The 20,263-nt window shown below is 37.5% G+C and overlaps 1 protein-coding gene across 2 annotated transcripts in view; it reads left to right on the forward strand.

Moving 5' to 3' along the window:
- Positions 1-15,379, forward strand: part of LOC121316863 (zinc finger SWIM domain-containing protein 6-like) — a 74,838-nt gene extending 59,459 nt beyond the window's left edge. For both annotated transcript variants that reach the window (XM_041252152.1, XM_041252144.1), the window contains exons 9-14: positions 369-629; positions 3,963-4,098; positions 10,169-10,326; positions 11,057-11,220; positions 12,052-12,133; positions 13,880-15,379. In XM_041252152.1, the coding sequence (XP_041108086.1) occupies positions 369-629; positions 3,963-4,098; positions 10,169-10,326; positions 11,057-11,220; positions 12,052-12,133; positions 13,880-14,742 (1,664 nt within the window). In that variant the 3' untranslated portion in view covers positions 14,743-15,379. The remainder of the gene's footprint in view (positions 1-368; positions 630-3,962; positions 4,099-10,168; positions 10,327-11,056; positions 11,221-12,051; positions 12,134-13,879) is intronic.
- Positions 15,380-20,263: the final 4,884 nt, after the last annotated feature.

Below are 20,263 nucleotides of genomic sequence, written 5' to 3' on the forward strand. Positions count from 1 at the left end.
ATTGTCTATTTTCTCATTTTTAAATAGACTGCACATGCAAATAAATAAACATAATAAATTATATTACAGCATTAATTATTGCATAATGCACATCATAGTCAAACAACATGACAACATACAGAAAGTGTTGTTCCTGGTTCACAGTGAAAACATCCTTCAAAATGCATTCAAACATGATGGGACATTACATACTCTAGTTTTAGTTGCCTTGGCACATCAATGTGTTGTGGTTTACCTGACCAAATTTAGAAATTTCTGTTACATGTACAGGTGATAACCATTAGACTGCAAACCCTGTATGTTCACCATACAAGTACCAACAATATGTCGTCATTGGCTGTGCTTTGTATTGATTTGTGGTGTTTCAGGTACCATGGGGCCGTCCAAGTCTCTGGACTACCAGCACTTCCCAATGCACCGGTTCCTCGAGGAGGGCGAGTCCTACCTGACACTGGCAGTGGAGATCGCTCTCATAGGCTTGGGGCAGCAGCGGATCATGCCCGACGGCCTGTATGCGCAGGAGAAGGTGTGTCGCAACGAAGAGCAGCTCATCGCCAAGCTGCAGGAAGTAGACCTCGACGACACGCTGGTCAAGATTTTCCGAAAACAAGCTGTCTTCCTTTTAGAAGGTAACTCGGAAGCTGTTTGTGGTGGGGGCAGGGGGGGGGGGAGACAGTACTACCCAGTCCCGAGTGACTCGGTTAATATCCATTTTGCCAGAGGAATGATCTCAGTTTAGTCACCAGCAGACATCTGTTGACGTTCCCCTGACTCAACCACACAGCTTGAAACCAGTTGCAAATGAGGGCCTAGCATAAAATAGGCGATGGAATGGAAAGAAACAGCCCCCTTGTTCAGCGTTGAGATGACTTGATGGAAGTGCTCGAGCCCCCCCTTCCTTGAGGAAAAGTCAGTTGACACAGTGGCGAGTCTTTAGAGGATGTGTAGACCAGCTGCAGCAGAGATGAGACCAGCACTTTGCTTTCCCACATTGCATTCCCAAAGTGTCTCATCCCGAGCCTGGAAGGGACCACCCACTGCAGGGTCAAAGAATAATCGAGTTCCCATGCTTATTGAATCCAGTGTCTCCCTCGAGCAAAGCCCAGCAGTGCGTGGACCTCTACAGTGGCTTTGTGATGTGGTCCACAGTTATAGCATGCTCAGTTGAAAATAATTTAATTATAGAAAAGAAAGTCTGCACATGTGGTTAATAGTAATTCGATTTATTTAGCAGGAAAGTGAAAAAAAAAAAAAAAAAAAAAAAAAAAAAACTTTCAGTGCTGTTAAGAGTTGAGCTGCAGTTTTATCTGATCTAAAAAATAAATAAATAAAATACATTTGTCAAATAAGATTTTTATCTTGAGCACCACTCCACAGTAAAATACCCTGAGTCTCATTAAACTCAACTGGGACAAACCAACCTGTTTTGCTATATATTGTAATTAGTAAATTCTCTTAAATGTTAAATCTTGTAATAAGTCTGTAAAATGTGAGACTATGCATGTAGCAGTGTCACATTTGGGTCATGATTCACTGACAAATGCTGATCTGTAATAATTTAAAATATATAGACAGAAAGGTTAAAAGAAGTAGGTTTTATCTGATTTAGGATCTATTAAATCAGGTAGGGTTAACTTTTGTTCAGCTTGCAAAACGTTAATACAAAGACACTTGATTTATTTATATAAATCTCGTGAAGGCGTTCATGCACAGCAAAGCTTTTTCCAAAAAGAGGTCCTGACCATAAGACATTTTGTATATTAATGTCTCTGCAAATATTATGCATCATAGCTTTGTCATATATAACACATGACACCAATCAATCCAATAGTTAATGATTTGGATAATAGCCATATACATTATTTAAAGTTACAGGTGACAATTTTCACCTATCATAGCATTCATTAGTTGAAAATGGTACATAGTTAACTTAAACACAGTTATTCAATACTAAAGATTGAAAGACATTGGAACGTGATTTATACTTTTAAAATCTGGAACTACATGGACTTAATGAAACATTAGATCTAAATCAATGTCTCCTAAAAATGTTAAATACTTTAAGAATCAGATAATGAATCTGATTCTTAATTAATCTTTGTATGCCAGCTTGAATCTTCAGGTGGCAGGGGTTGAGAATCACTTTACCATCTGTAATATGTGTGTGCATATATATATATATATATATATATATATATATATATATATATATATACACACACACATACATACATACATACAGTGCCTTGCAAAAGTATTCAGACCCCTGACCAATTCTCTCATATTACCGAATTACAAATGGTACATTGAAATTTCGTTCTGTTTGATATTTTATTTTTAAACACTGAAACTCAGAATCAATTATTGTAAGGTGACATTGGTTTTATGTTGGGAAATATTTTTAAGAAAAATAAAAAAAACTGAAATATCTTGCTTGCATAAGTATTCAACCCCCACACATTAATATTTGGTAGAGCCACCTTTCGCTGCAATAACAGCTTTAAGTCTTTTGGGGTAAGTATGTACCAGCTTTGCACACAGTGTCGGGGTGATTTTGGCCCATTCTTCTTGGCAGATTTGCTCCAGGTTGTTCAGGTTGGTTGGACGACGCTTGTGGACCGCAATTTTCAAATAGTGCCACAGATTCTCAATGGGATTGAGATCAGGACTTTGACTGGGCCACTGTAGGACATTCACCTTTTTGTTCTTGAGCCACTCCAATGTTGCTTTGGCCTTGTGCTTGGGATCATTGTCCTGCTGAAAGGTGAATTTCCTCCCAAGCTTCAGTTTTTTAGCAGACTGAAGCAGATTCTCTTGCAGTATTTTCCTGTATTTTGCTCCATCCATTCTTCCTTCAATTGTAACAAGATGCCCAGTCCCTGCTGATGAGAAGCATCCCCACAGCATGATGCTGCCACCACCATACTTCACTGTAGGGATGGTGTGTCTTGAGGCATGGGCAGTGTTAGGTTTGCGCCACACATAGCGCTTTGAGTTTTGGCCAAAAAGCTCTATCTTGGTCTCATCTGACCACAAAACCTTTTCCCACGTCGCAGCTGGGTCACTCTCATATTTTCTGGCAAACTCCAGACGTGCTTTCAGATGGTACTTTTTGAGTAACTGCTTCTTTCTTGCCACCCTCCCATACAGGCCAGTGTTATGCAGAGCTCTTGCTATGGTTGACTGGTGCACCATTACTCCACTCCCAGCCACTGAACTCTGTAGCTCCTTCAAAGTGATTGTTGACCTCTCTGTGGCTTCTCTCACAAGTCTCCTTCTTGTTTGAGCGCTGAGTTTTGAGGGACTGGCCTTTTCTTGGCAGTGCCAGGGTGGTGTGATGCAGCTTCCACTTCCTGATTATTGATCCAACTGTGCTCACTGGGATATCCAAACACTTGGATATTATTTTGTACCCTTTCCCTAATCTATGCATTTGTATTACTTTATCTGGAAGTTCTGTAGAATGCTCTTTGGTCTTCATTTTCCTTCAGATTCACAGCCTTACCAATGATCCTTCAACAGTGGTTTTTTTATCCAGAAAATGTGACAGCAACTTTAATGGTTCACAGGTGGAGGCCAATGGTAAGGTAATTGTGTCCTCGTTAGGGCAATTTCTTTCATCGGTGCAAACTGGGAGCTTCCACAGCACAGGGGTTGAATACTTATGCAAGCAAGATATTTCAGTTTTTTATTTTTCTTAAATATTTCCCAACATAAAACCAATGTCACCTTACAATAATTGATTCTGAGTTTAAGTGTTTTAAAATAAAATATCGAACAGAACGAAATTTCAATATACCATTTGTAATTCAGTAATATGAGAGAATTGGTCAGGGGTCTGAATACTTTTGCAAGGCACTGTGTGTGTGTGTGTGTGTGTGTGATATAATATATATATATATATATATATATATATATATATATAATTATATATATATATATTTTCCTCATTTGTTTGACAGGTGGACCATACAGTGGTCTTGGGGAGCTCATTTACAGAGAGAGCGTTCCAATGCACACCTTTGCCAAGTATCTCTTCACCTCTCTCCTACCTCATGATGCTGAATTGGCATACAAAATTGCACTGAGAGCAATGCGGTAAGTATTTACACTTTAAACAGGAGGGTGAGGGGGTGCAGGGAAGGCTTGTTACCTGGCACAGCATGAGATTGATTGAAGTTGAATCAAAAGCATTTTTTTTTTTTTAGGAGAGTGAATGCAGCAGGGAGTTGGAATGAGTTATTTACATTTTAGTAGGAAAAATTCCATTTGGCCTATTAAAGCAGGCACTTTTAATTTAGTAACGGGACTACTTCTCATCTGAAATTCTGGTTCACGAGGACTATTTGGGGCCAATGTTTAATCACAAGCAGCCTCTGCTGAAACCTCACTAAATAATTCATTGGATTCGAAAATTAGATTTTAGAAAAATGTGTGAATAATAAATATGTCACATTGGATCTAATTCAGGGTCTACAAATCTGCGGCAATTTTTACATTTAATGCCGCTTTGTGTAATGCAATTCATCACCATAGAAGCAGTGGTGAAACAAACAGCTTGTAAAGATGTATTGCTGATATTAGCTGTTTTAAAGCTCTGTGGTGTCACCAGGGAGACCACTGGCAACATTTGTTACTGGGGACATGTTTATTTTTGTTTTTCTTGTATGGCCATTTTCTTTTTTTCTTCTTTTTTTTTTAAATTACGTGCTAATGTCTATCCCCTATATATATATATATATATATATATATATATATATATATACACACACACACACACACACACACACACACACACACACACACACACACACACAAGGAGCATATTGTGTTCTAGCCTATATTGCGATTCACAGCATGTCCCCCAATTCCCTATACTAGTGATTCATGCAGTATTTGTACTGTAAATACAGTACGGGTGTTCAAACTGTAAACAACTTTCAGTCTAACTTCCATTTTTGTCTCTCCCTTTTGATACAGTATCTGAACTGAAGAAGTCGCTGGCACTATATAACACAGACATCTTATTCAGTGTTCATTTTATAACTCAGTAAATATTAGGTCTATTAAGTGTTACCTTTCCTAATGTAAACTGCAAATTAAAATGATCCACGAGTGGGCATGTTACCTTACATGGTGCTTTATGCATGGTTAATTCACAGAGTTAAATTTTTGCTTCACTATATCGGCATTATACAGTAGGAGTTATTTCATTTTGTTTTTTAGTGTGTTCTGTCCCGCCGTGCCCCCTCACCCCCTTCCTCTTTTATAATGCTCTTCGGTTATAACGCTCATATTGTGTCCCCCCAAGACCTTTGTTATAGCGATGGAGCACTGTGTGTGTGTCTCAGATCAATAATATATATATATATATATATATATAATATATATATATATATATATATATATATATATATATATATATATATATATATATATATAAATATACACACATTGCCTATAGAAAGTCTTCACCCCTTGAACTTTTTTCACATTTTGTTGTGTCAGTGTCTCAGTTTTATGCATTTTTAAATGAGGATTTTTTCCCACATATCTACACACCATACTCATCACTGTTAAGGGGAAAAAAGGTTTTATTGATAAAAAGATTATATATTTAAAATACAAAACTTAAAGATCATAATTTGGCAGCAATTACAGCTGTGAGTCTGTTGGGATAGGTCTCTACCAACTTTGCACACCTAAATTTGGCAATATTTGACAATTCTTTTTTACAGAACTGTTCAAGCTCTGTCAAGTTCCTTGGGGAGCATTGATGGACAGCAGTCTTCCAAATCATGCCACAGATTTTCGATTGGATTTAGGTCGGGGCTCTGACTGGGCCACTTTTACCTTTTTGTTCCTTAGCCACTCCAGTGTAGCTTTTGGGTCATTGTCATACTGAAAGGTGAACTTCTGTCCCAGTTTCAGCTTTCTTGTAGAGGGCAGCAGGTTTTCCTCAAGGACTTCTCTGTACTTTGCTCCATTCATTTTCCCTTCTATCCTGACAAGTGCCCCAATCCCTGCCAATGAGAAACATCCCCATTACATGATGCTGCCACCACCGTGCTTCACAGTAGGGATTGTGTTCTTTGGGCGTTGTTATATGGGTGTTTATATATAGAGAGAGAGAGAGATTTTTCTTTTGTGTATGAGGAAAAAAGTTAAAGAAATTTATTTATTCAGCATTTTTAAATTTTTTTTGTAAAACTCCCAAAATGCTAATTCAAATGTATTCATACCTTGATAAGGAAAATTTACTGTAATGGTTAGTTGAGGCACCTTTTAGCAATAATAACCTCTTTTAAACAATTTAAAATATTTGTCAAAGAGCTTTTGGCATGATTTTTGACCATTCATGCAAACTTGTTCCAGTTCATTCAAATTCCAAGGACTTCTCTTGTGCACAGCCTCCTTCAACTCATAGGATTCTCAATCTGATTTAGATCGGGACTTTGACTGGGCCATTCCAGAACCTTGATTTTATTCTTCTTTAACCATTCTGCCGTAGATTTTGATGTTGGCTTTGGAGTGTTGTGTTGGAACGTCCAGTTGCGCTTTAAAAAAAAAAAAAAAAAAAGTTTTGTAGTGGAGGGTTTCAGATGATTGGCCAATATCTTTTGGAATGCTACTGAATCTGTGTTACCATGTACTGGAACAAAATTTCTTGTGCCATTAGAGGAAAAACAGCCCCATAGAAGGATATTACCGTCTCCATGCTTGACAGTAGGTATGATGATGTTTTCTTTGTACGTCTCACCAGACTTTCTCCAAACGTAACGACTATCAGCGTGACCAAATAGCTCAATTTTTGTTTCATCACTCCACAAAACCTTTGACCAGAACACATACCCATCATTCAAATGCTGTTTTGCAAACTTTAAGCGATTGTCCTTGTGACGTTTTCCTAAGAGTGGCTTTTTCCTTGGCCTGCAACCATTGAGACCTTCACCATGCAATATTCGACTTGTGTTTGAAATGAAAACCCCAGTCCCATTTGCAGCAAATTCACTTTGAGTATTTTTGGCAGTCAATCTCGGATTGTTATTAACCTTCCTCAGAATTCTTCTACTTGTTCTTGGTGAAAGAACCTTCTTTCTTCCAGACCGAGGGAGCGTTGTGACAGTACCACGAGTCTTGTACTTCTTGATAATAGAAACAGTAGTTGAAATTGGGAACACAAATGCTTGGAAATCTTCTTGTATCCTTTTCCAGCTTTATGACAATAAATAATTTTCTGCCAAGGTCTTCAGATAGCTCTTTACTTTTTCCCATATTGACTTATAGGTAAATACAGCAATTATCCAATGCCTAACCTTTTTATAATCGCTAAGAATGTTTACCTACAACCTAGCATTTTCTAGACTTTTCTAGTATTAGGTTCTGCATTGTCATATTGACATTTTCAGAAATAAATAATTGTAGACATCTATTTCTTGTAACTTTGTTTCCTCATCCACAAAAACAAAACTTGCTACAAAAGATTTTTCCTAAAATTCTTTGTTTTCAAGAAAATTCTAGAAATTATAAATTTCCATTGGGGTGTGTAAACTTTTGACTACAACTATGTGTGTATGGATGGAAGGATGGATGGATGGACTTAAGGCTAGTGTTACTGCAGGCTGAGGGCATTGCACCCTGGAGGTTACGATCATCTTCCCGAGGGGCATTTAATTTTCCACTATGGCTGAGTCTGCAGTACATATTTAATAATGAATCAGTCATGAAAATAAGTGAGGCAAGGTTGGATAGTAAATATGACTTTATATATTTTGTTTAAATATAGCCGATACAGCATAAGTAAATAAATAAATAAATAACAGAAAATGTTTTGAAGTTCATGCCGCATAGTTATCGGTCTTTTTGTCGTACAGCTCTCCGTCTGGCTTGCTGATTGCTGTATAATACAGTGTATATCCCTGCCATCATATTTGTTTACATCATTGAGGTGAATTTGTGTGAATTTCAGAAAGTCAGGTGACGTGTTAATCACCATTTTAGTGTTTGGAGCATCTTTCTATTGTAGTATGTTTTGTAATTAATTTTCTGTTAAGTCACAGAATCGACTTTCAGCAATGTGTTCACATTCAGCCATTTTCTCTTGTGAGGAGTAGAAATGAAGGGCATTCCTTTGAAAAGGGACAGGACTGACAGTGATGTGAACCAATGACATGTCGGAGGGAGACTATTGCCCGGTGGTTTAAGGATGTTAGGGTAATGGTTCAATCTATTTTTGCACCTATAATGAGATTTTAACCAATCACATGCCATAATTTCCAAGTACTGATTTTATATAATAAATATAGACACACATTATATATACACACACAGTGCTACCCCTTTATAATGCTGTAGCCAGGAGCCATAGTTAAGAGGCTATTTGTGTTCTTTCTTATAACGAGACTACAAGTGTTTGTGTAATGGTATTATAGGGCAGATGGGAGCCATGACCGTACTGCCTTGTAATCTGTACTGCAGGATAAAGGGCTGCCTTATGAAGGCTAGTGCTGTGTGTGTGTGTGTGTGTGTGTGTGTGTGTGTCTATTTTCTATTTTCAACACTGATACTGTGACCCAACTTTGTTTTTATTTTTCTAACTTCATGATGTAGTACAGTAACCTTGGGCTTTATATATTGAAAATATGAGACCAGTAGGGAGAGGCTGAATCTGCAATAAGACCTGCATATTTTAATTGTTGAGCTGCCTGAGGCATTGTATCAAATGGTGCTATAAAAAGCACTTCCTTTCTAATAATACATCTGATAAATTCAATGACCTACTCTTTGCAGCAGGACACTCACAGTTCAAATGCACATCTAGCTTTGCTACTCTTGTGTGCACTTCCTACAGTGCAAATTGCATTTCAACTAAAAAGATGCATCGAGTCTCTCCCGGTGTTTTGCATTCCTGCTGAAAAGTGTACCTAAAGTGAATCCAACAAACTAATTAGTCTGGTGTCATACCCTCCTCGTAGTCACAGGTGACTGACAGTTTGCCTTTTTTCTTCTTTGTGCAGAATCTACTGTTTGTTGAGTGGTACAAAAGGAGTGGATGTGTGATACACACAGGGGTTCCAGTGCTAAGGCTTGCAGCGATTACTCTGAAACAGGAAGCATCCTGTTATTTCTGGGGACATTCTAGAATAGGAAAAAATAGATGAGGGGGAGGTTTCGTTATACTTGTGTGTTCTTGCATTTCATAAAATAAAAACTGGAATTTTATAATTCTCTGGTTATATAAAAAAGCAGACTCTTACATGGTGTGTAACAAGCATGAAACACTATGTGAGTAAGAGGGGGCAATGTTATTAACTTTGCCTGTTAAAAAGACAGCATCCTTTAAAGCGTAAGAGCCACAGCCCCTGCTGAACTGTAGTCCACATAACGTTTGCCTCTGCCGTTCCACTGGATTGCTCAAATGACACATTTGGCTGTAAACTAGTAAATTGTCACATCACACTAATAGAAAGGCAGGCACAGTGACCCACTAGGTTAAAGCTGATGGCAAATGTCCAAGGACATTATTGTTTAAAAGAAAAAAAATAACTAATGTTATAAACCTGGTGACTGATCAGTTCTGTATTTTTCTGATTTATGGTTAGGCTTCGTAGTCCTGGATGGACAAAAAAGTGTGTTTTTTTTGTGTGATGTTTTGAATTCTCATTCTAAATACAATATTGACATACAACAAAGGACTTTGATTTTAAAATTGTAGGTCTTGGTCTGAAGTAAATTAAAATAAGGACTCTAGGAAAGGTTTACTAACTTAAATACATTCTACAAGATTATTCTGTGAAAATGGTATAAAACAACACATTGAGGGAGATATATATATATATATATATATATATATATATATATAGTTTTCTAGGGCAGCTGTACAGAGTTCAAGGGTCCTGCAAATATTATTAGCCACTTCAGTATTTGTGAATTAAAGCATGACTTTGTTAGCTATGATTTCATTAGCAGTTTTGAAGACCTCCCCCTTTGTTTCTGATATTTAGCTGTTTGATGTGACAGCTCTCCTGCCAGCAGTGTGACTGAACTCGGAGTTTGTAGTACAGCCGGGTGGCATGGGATCAATGAAACGACAGATTGGTTTAATTATACATTTCATTGGGTTTTAGTAAGTGAATAAAGTTGGCATATTACATTTTCTCCTTCGCAGGTTACCAGTATTGGAATCTACAGCTCCAATGGGAGACATGTCCCGGCCTCACCACATTGCATCTGTCGTTCCAAACCGGTATCCCCGCTGGTTCACCCTGAGCCACATTGAGTCTCAGCAGTGTGAGCTGGCATCGACCATGCTAACAGCAGCCAAAGGTGAGCGCTGTCAAGATGTTCCCGTTGACCAAAGACTAAGCATGCATGAGCTGACCATGGGAATGTACTGAAATCATAAAACAAATGAAGTGTGTAACACAACTCACAACCACAAGGAATTAGTATGTTCTCTGTTGCTCATTTTAAAATGAAAATATCAAAAGAAACAATGTAAATACAGTGCTCAGCATTAACCAAGTAGGTGCATGCATATCAATGGGTATTATTACTTGTTTATAACTTTAGAGTTTAAGTCTTTGTGACCACTGTGACATTTTTAAAGTACTCTTAAAACAAGTTATAGTGTACTGAAGTTAATTAACAACCCCAGAGCATGAAAAATAACCCCAGAGCAATGGGTATTTATTTCATGTCATATTTGTAATGCACTAAATCAGTTTGAAATATGCAACCACAGTAAATACACACGCTTCTGAACGTCTAATAATGACATTGGTGATCTGTTTCTTTGAAATTGAATTGCAATCTGAGCCTGTGTCTCAGGGTATTATTTATACAAGAAAGTATGGGTAAGCCTGCAAAGGATATGCGCATTAGAGTTGTGTTGTTGTTTTAATAAGCTATTTTATATATATATATATATATATATATATATATAGATATATATATATATATATATATATATATATATATATATATATATATTTATATACTATAGTATAGTATATATGAAAGTATTCTCATTTTTGTTTTGTGTAACTGCCTGCAGGTGACGGTCGGAGGCTTGAAACAGTGTTAGAATCCATCCAGAAAAATATCCACTCCTCATCACACATCTTCAAACTCGCCCAAGACGCATTTAAAATCGCAACTCTCATGGACAGTTTACCAGATATCACTCTGCTGAAAGTATCTCTGGAGCTGGGTCTTCAGGTAACCATCCCTGTTTCTGTTAATAGACTGAAAAATAGCACTGGGACGCTGGACAGACTGGAACTGGTGAGAAACACACGGCTGTTCAAACTAAGAAAGTCTAAGAAAGTCATTGAAGTCTACTAAGGAGACTTGTTGAAATTAGATTTTCTTTTTTTTTTTTTTCTTTTTTTTTTTTGCTATGCAGGGGGTATCTCTCAGTGAAAGGGTTGTTCTCTGTTCTGTTCATGGGGTTGGAGGTGGAAATAAAACGGGAATTTCTCATAGCTCGTTCCCTGCTGTATTCTGGGCTTGAGGCCTCCCTGACACAAGCACGTTGAACAGGGATTGCTGTGGGGCTCCACATGGGTCCAGTACATATTCAACACTGCGTTTCTGAAGCACTTGATCAATAAATAATCATTTATTTACAGTGCCATTCGTGACACGTATCGAAAGAGTGAACACTGAGTATAGATGGATGATTACAAATAGCATATTCTGAAGAAGCTGTATTATGTACTGTAGCCTCAGACATCATGACCTTGTTTTCAGTATACAGCAGTTTCAAATGCTGCTTGATGGGTGGGTTATTCCTTCCCTTGAAAAAAGCTCTTGCTTGCACATATACCCTTGAACGCTTTTCCTAATCATGTTTAAGTATCAACTACAAAGGAAGAACTGCATACACTTGAGCTTGAAGGACCCTAGTGCAAGGAAAGAAGACTGTTGGTTCTATTTATTTGTGTAATCATTTTGAAGTCTAATCAAATAAAAAAACAGGGAGCGGGGGGGGGGGGGACTAGCCACCAGCAGGTCTGCATGTTAATGTCATTGTTTTGTTTCTCCCAGGTAATGAGAATGACGCTGTCAACGTTAAACTGGCGACGTCGAGAGATGGTGAGGTGGTTAGTAACTTGTGCCACAGAAGTAGGTAAGTGGGTCTTTCTTTAAACAAAAATCTTTACACAGCAATTAGCCCACTGAGGTGTAACGTCTAGTTTCCAGGGGTGTTAGGTTAAGAAAGACATCAAGGCTGCTGTATATTATGGTGTCACCTGGACAACAGAAAACACAAGCTTGCAATGAAAATACTTTTCCCACTTGGTAACAAATCCGATAAATAGGGTACCAAAAGTAGTTTTGCTGCTTTTAGGCAATTAAGTTCAAAGTCCAAAAAAAAAAAATCTAGCCTCCAATTGTTATACAACAGATCAAGTTTGTTAGGAAATGACTAGCATGTTTTATTATTGAATCTCCGAAATAAAATATTGGTTGAATAATTTGCTTAGCTATGCAAATTTGTCTAAGCTGTACAAGTAACATACACCCACCCCTCGTTATATATCGCCCCTCGCTATACTGTGGATTCAGATATGTTGCGGTGCTGGAGTTGGCTCCCCATTTTTACAGTCTAACTGCGCATGCCTTAGCTGCAGTATACATAGACAATTTCACTTAGAATTACTGTATGTTTTATTTTGTACTGCACGTCACAAACAAAAATATACAAAACAATTACAAAGCATTAATATTGTACTTTTATCATGTACACATACATTGCACAATAACACAAAGCAATTTCAGTATCTACTTGCTGAAGCGGTTTTTATTTTAGCAAAAGCCACAAGGCAGTGACGTCCGCTCCCTAGTAACAGGCCTCCTATGTTGACAATGGATTCTTTCAATGCAGCGGGTTTGTGCATTTGAGAAATGAGAGTAAAACTCATTAACTTATTTGGAGACTTAAGTTGATGAGAAGCAATTACCCTCCACAGTGCAAATTAAAACGGTGTGCTGCTTTTTATATGAAAAATGAGAAAAAGCGGTTTGCGTAGAGGGTTTCTATTGGATCCCGACACCAATAAAACGAGGGAGTGGTTGTACAGTATTTGTTTGCCTATTTGTTTTTCTGTGCGTCTCACTATATCGCGACCTTCAATATATAGCCGATTCATATTGGACCCTGACACCCGCGATATGTCAAGTGGATGGTGTGTTTGATATTCTTTTGTTAGCATGCATCAATGGTCCATCACAGTAGAGACAGGTTTGCCAGATAAACAGGATAGCACTTTATTTAAAAATTAATCCTAGGTGGACTTTGATTTACTTAAGTCCCCAAATGAAAACAAAAGGCTGTTTGCAGAACACAGACTTATTAAATAAATGCGGGTGTTGCAAATTCTTTTCAGTTTATAATAAACATGATGTACATCGACACATTGAGAAACACTCACCCGGAACCCATTTACCTTTGCTGCCAGTTAATTCACATTGAATACTACTCTAAAAGAGGTGATTTGCATGTTTGCTTTCGGAATACTTTGGTTACGATAACATCACATTTTCCGTTGCAAGCATTTGGTGGAGGCTTAAGGTCTAGTGTATCTCTCCCCACTCTGACCTCTGAATATACTATGAAGACATTTTATGGTAGTGCTATAAAGACAGTATAATAATTTGAGTTTCTGTAATAACAGATAGTACATATGCAACTAGCTACAATGCTTTCTCCAGTTGTGAGCACCAAAATGAAATCAGTATTTCTTTATTTTTTTTTACGTCATTGTCCTTTTGTCCGCATTATCCCAATGTTGACACATATACATTTTACATATGGTTGCATATTGTGATACAGCTTTGTTATTGAACCCCTCTCTTTTGTTCTGTCTTGCAGGGGTTTATGCATTAGACAGCATTATGCAGAGCTGGTTCACGCTTTTCACACCCACGGAGGCCACCAGTATTGTTGCCACGACAGTGATGTCCAACAGCACCATCGTGCGGCTGCACCTTGACTGCCACCAGCAGGAGAACCTGGCGAGCAGCGCGCGAACCCTGGCCCTGCAGTGTGCAATGAAGGACCCCCAGAACTGTGCTCTGTCCGCTCTCACCCTGTGTGAGAAGGACCACATCGCCTTCGAGACGGCCTACCAGATAGTGTTGGACGCTGCCACCACAGGCATGAGCTACACCCAGCTCTTCACGATCGCGCGGTACATGGAGCACCGCGGCTACCCCATGCGGGCTTATAAGCTGGCCACTTTGGCCATGACTCATCTCAACCTGAGCTACAATCAGGACACGCACCCTGCCATTAATGATGTGCTGTGGGCATGCGCGCTGAGCCACTCCCTGGGCAAAAATGAACTCGCAGCCATCATCCCCCTGGTGGTCAAAAGTGTCAAATGTGCCACCGTGTTGTCGGACATTTTGCGGCGGTGCACACTGACCACGCCAGGCATGGTGGCACTTCATGGGCGCAGGAACTCTGGGAAGTTAATGTCACTGGACAAAGCCCCACTAAGACAGTTGCTAGATGCCACGATTGGGGCTTACATTAACACCACGCACTCTCGACTCACACACATCAGCCCCCGGCACTATAGCGAATTTATTGAGTTCCTTAGCAAGGCCAGAGAGACCTTCTTAATGGCTCACGACGGACACATCCAGTTTACACAGTTTATCGACAACCTAAAACAGATTTACAAAGGCAAAAAGAAACTGATGATGTTAGTCCGGGAGAGATTCGGTTGACGGAGTTCACGTCTCGATCTTTTTACTTGAGCCTGCCTTTGTACCCTTTTTAACTTAAATATGGAAAGAAAAAAAACAAAAAAAACAATTAACAGAGCCACACCGGTATTATATGTGTATAAAACTGTTTAGTTCACAAAAAAAGAAAATTGTCATGTTGTGAAAGTTTGTGTGTTTTCTTTTATTTGTATGAGAGAGAGAGAGAGAGAGAGAGAGAGAGGTTAAAGAGAAATGTTTTGGTTTACACTGAGTATATGTTGTCAAGTGGCAAAAGCCCACATAGCTCTCCTGTTCTTTCTGTATACATTCACAGCCTCAAAGATGAAAAATATGGCTTTAAACCAAACAAAACACCTCCATCCTAAGTGACAAGTACCTCGTATGGATTCAGCTTTACTCCTTCGTAATTCACCCTTGCATTTGTGTATTTAAAGCGCAAGAAAAGAAAAAATGCAGATAAATAAATGAATAAACAAATACATAGACATAAATAAATTAAACAAAACAAGAAAACAGTATAATCAAATCCAAGGCTGACCATGTGGCTTTGCAGTGCTGTTCATCCAGAAGCATGGCACACAGTGCTTGTGCATGTGGAAACTTAGCGACTGTCAACATACATTCTCAGGGATTTCTCGAAAAAAGAAAAAAATTACATAAAAAAGAAGAATGAAAGCATTTATTGTACTGTATATATTATAGTATATGTCTGAATATTGAAAAACAAAAAGTATACGTTAACTAATTTATAAAGAATATTCTATGTAATGCAAAATACTTGAAGCTGCAGTAGCTTGGTTTTAAACAAAACATATCAGAAGGACTCAAGTGCGCCTTGCTTCAGGGTTGGCTCAGGTGGTTAATTTATATGCTGGGCATCTATGCAGAGCCACCTATTCAATTGCATGATTGGACTGGTATCTATTTAAAACAAATAAAACTATCTATCTATATATATATATATATATATATATATATATATATATATATATATATATATATATATATATATATATATATATATATATATATATATAATATGCGGCTTGTGTGATGGGCACCATATATAAGAGGGACAACAAATAAAGCCAGAGCAGCAAGCCTTAGCATTAAGAATATTGGTCCATAGGGCAGAATTAGGCTTTGTGCCTGCTAGCCTAGAAATATTGAAATGGAAAACAAACAAACAAAAAACCTTGAAAAGTTAAAAAAATATATATATATATATATATATATATATATATATATATATATATATATATATATATATATATATATATATATATATATATATATATATATATAGATATATAATATAATATATATATAATTTGGCCTGACCGCATTAACTTCTTTTCCGCAGTGATCTGAGTCTCTAAGCTCCATTTGTGCACAACAACATTTACATATATATTCTGCTGATATCTTGACTGTGCAGGACAGAAAGTTGCTGTGTAGGTCTGACTGTTCTATCTTTTTTTTTTTTTTCTTTTTTTAATGCTTTTTAGTTTTTCATTTTCTCTAGAATTCCACAAAAAAAGAACAGCCTTCCTATCTTGCCTTGTCTTAATGCTTTAAAATAACCAAACTGGAGATCTAACTACCAAACTTGTTCATTAAATGAAAGCCAACCAACTTTGGTTCCAACTTAGTGTCTTTAATTTAGCTGAATGGTTCTGTATCTTGTGCTTTACAAAGCAGTTTTATTATGTTTTTTTGTGCAAAAAGTTGTCTAGTGTCTCTTGTTCCCTTCATTAGAGAACTTGCTTGGGATATGTTTGTAGTTTTTTTGTTTAGAAAATAAATCATGCTCTCCATTTTATTTATTATAATAGGTAAAGGATTGTACTTCATCACCCGTGTAAACATGCTCATGAAGTTGAAATTAAGATTTGATACACTGATATCAATTTATTTATGTAACTAAATCACTGTTTTATAAACTTGTTAATGATTCAACAATTTTTTTTTGTTTCAATTAAAATTAGTTTTTTGAAAGGTATCATCGTTTCTTAGCGTTTGTTCGTACTAAATAAAGCTTCACTTGTAACACATGCTGCTGCCAGAAAGCATCATGGGATATGTCATTTTTTGTGCTTTAGCTGTATCTAAAAAATAGGACAAACAACCTCTTCTATTGTAGATTTTTTTTTTAATTCTGACTGAATTTATCTTCAATATGTTTTTGACATGGGGCATGTGGGCTAAGCACCAGTCTGTTCAAGTGACCTTGTTAACACTTAGGGGCAAAGCCATTTTGTTTTGTTGTTTTCTTGTGTCTTTGCATAGACCTTTTTTAATGAGCCTTTTTCTGTACATCATTCTTCAAATTAAACCAAGTGAACCCTAATAAGAAACCATAGTCATGAGCTAATTCAAGATTGTTTTTTAAAATGCTTTTTTTATAAATAAAATTAAGGTTGATATTCAGAAAACTGTTCAATACATTTGTAAAATTATCCAACTAAGAAGACAAACTATCTTTTGAAATAATTCATGACATTGGAATAACTGACATTTGAAATAACTCATGCAAATAGGAAGCATTAGCTCAAAGCATACATGGATTATATACATTGACCTTTTTTTAACCTTGCAAAGCACGGAACGCATTGGCTTAGTCTTCTGTGTACTTTAGTTTGTTACAGTGTTACCTCAGAATTTTTGATTGATTTCTGTTTGAAACTGTGGTGACCTTTCATTTAAGTAGAACTTCTAACTTTATTGCCTAATTGCATGAATAAAAACAAGCTTGTTAGATGCAAGAAAGACATTTAGACATGCCAGGAAACTTCTGTACGCATCTTCTAAAAACTAATTCATCCATGACTCTGCATCATAGCTGCTGCCTGCAACAGTGAAGGTCATCAATTATTTTAATAGACCAATCAATCCGAAAGCAGAGAAGAATTATTTGTCATCCTGTCCTTTACATTTTAATTAAGATCAGATATCTTTGGGCTGTACAATATGCATAATAGCCTGCACTCTTCCACTGGAGTATAAAGATGCCATTATGGATGACTTCCTGGCTACTATGTCAAAAGTCAATAATAAATCTAGACCGTACTAGATGCCCCCCATGATTAAAAATTAGCCTTGATGATATGAGGCGCTGTACTTGGCTTTAAATAGCATTTGCAACCATTGAGTGTTTTAAGTCTGTTTTATAGCTTTGACAATTGTAAGGTGCTGCTTTTCAGTTCTAGTTGTCCGCAATGTAAATATCTAATCTGGGCTAGATCAGCTACACTGCCTTTTATACAAGTAAGCGTCAGTACCATCTATTCCACAGTAGAAAAAAACAACAATATATTATCAAGTTAGTTTGATCAATTAGTAACAGGAATGTACAGAATCTGAAGAATAAAACAAACCCGTTCACACAGGTAACCTTTACCTACTTCTCAATGTCACCCTGCCATGCCTTAGAAAAATCTTGTTTGCTTTATATCCCTTGATCAGTTCAAGCTAGGTTCACATAATTGGTACCAGAACTTTTTTAGAACCTGAACTCAATAAAGTTTAGCATTGGCCTATTTTTAAGGGTATAAGGCTGCTGTTTTTCTGGCAGTTACAGACTAAAGTGGGATTGAATTCAGCAGTACAGGATGGCTAACTACTGTAACACACCTCACATTATTGAAATAAAATGTCTCTACCCAAATTCCATCTTGGAGTGTTGCTGGTAGCTATGATCTATAGTTTTCACCAGTAGGTGTCTGTCTGGATTTCTGCTGAATTACTTAAAATGAGTAAATCAGACAGAAATTTAATTGCACTGGATAAAAAAAAAAAAAAAAAGTTTGATCTTGCAGCATTAGCTGCTGTCAATGTATTTGGCCAGATATTAAAATTGCTGCTTTTCCCTTTTTTGGATTATGTTTGGCTGGTTTAGAAACATACTGTGCCTTGGGCATTGTGTTTTTCATTTCATTATAACCTCAGACTGGTGTTAATAAAAGGGTTGGAATACCAGAATACTTACATTATTCACTTTGCTCCGAAAGATTATCAATTTGTGAAGCATATTGGTTTATTTTTTAATTCCTTTTCCAAAATTCTATATGTTCCAATAGCACATTAATATGTTAATTGTAACCACATATATCCATAGCACTTTCAGTCTTCTACTAACATTCTGCAACAAATGCTTTTACTTGTGTCTTCTGATGAGGTTTATGCGGCATGTCATTTTGTGCTTGCATGCTTTCCCTGCTGTGACGGAGGAACTGAAGCTTCTCCAGGGGAATATTCCAAACTCCAGGGGTTAATAACGCTGCTGCTTCATCAAGCACTTTGACAACAGCAAAACAGACTGTATATCTGGAGTGGGACGAGGTGGTGCAAAAATCCAGCTCTGGGCACATCTCAACTAACAAAATACCCAGAAAAGAGTGAAAACTAATCTCAGTACATGGGTATGGAGACAGGGCTGCTGCAGCATTGCAATCAGGAGTGGTCCCTGCTGGCTAGACTGGAGGCTACCCTACATAGCTGAGGTTTAATATTAGCATCTACTGATACCTGTGCATTGGAATTTGAAAGTTATGTTTTGCCCTCTGATCACAGTACAAGAAGCTTCCAGGAGCATGTATTTGGCAGCATCCCTTACATGTGCCCATCTGCAGTCAATGATATTAATGCTTCCTGTATTGTCACACTGTAAGCAACAAAAGCAGTTTGAAAGATGCTTTGAAAGTCACTCAGTATTGCTGATGGCACAAGCTGTACTGTGACACCATTGATTCTCCACCCCTGCTGAATTCCAGAAGGTATTATGTCATACTTATTAGACTCTCCTTGTAGAGCAGCTGGAGGCAGTGTGGAGATTTGACAATACTCATGTCCGTGCTCCAGCACAGCCAGTTCAGCACTGTTGATAAGCCAGGAATCCAGATCTACACCTGGCTGTGGACAAACTGAGAAAGGGTTTGCTCCTGCACTTTTCTGGATCAGATCTGACCATACCAATCTACAAAAACCTATAGCAAGAGCATCAGCTGAATATGCCAATGTGCAAGGCCACAGTGTTGTTTTTTAATAGCAGTGCAATGCTTTGGAAACAAGGCTGCATTGTGTTCTAACACTTTTGATCAATTTATGCCTCTAGCTCAGGCATGCCAGCTCCTATTCATTCACTCCATGTATCAGACCCACACAAAAAACAATAATGATAATGAATGCTTCCTTTGTAATGTGATTGAAAATGTAGTTATTTCTTCAATTTCATATGGAATCTTACTCTTGTGTGAGGAGCAGTGGACACAGTGTATTCTGGTGGATATATGGGTGAGGACTGGGAGCAAGTTCACCCTGAGATAAATATCCTCATTAATGCACCCAATAGCGTTACCAAACCAAAAAGGAGCTACTACACAATTGGGGTTCTGTAATTAGTCTTCAGTTTTTTTCCTGCTAGCTTTAAAACAGTAATAGGTGTGTTTTCCTTTCAATAATAATAATTTATAAAAGAGTAAAATGCTTTGGGAATTGCACCCAGGATTTAGCAGTTAAGCAA

The sequence above is a fragment of the Polyodon spathula genome, chromosome 1 (genome assembly GCF_017654505.1).
Source record: "Polyodon spathula isolate WHYD16114869_AA chromosome 1, ASM1765450v1, whole genome shotgun sequence".
Classification (NCBI taxonomy): Eukaryota; Metazoa; Chordata; class Actinopteri; order Acipenseriformes; family Polyodontidae; genus Polyodon; species Polyodon spathula.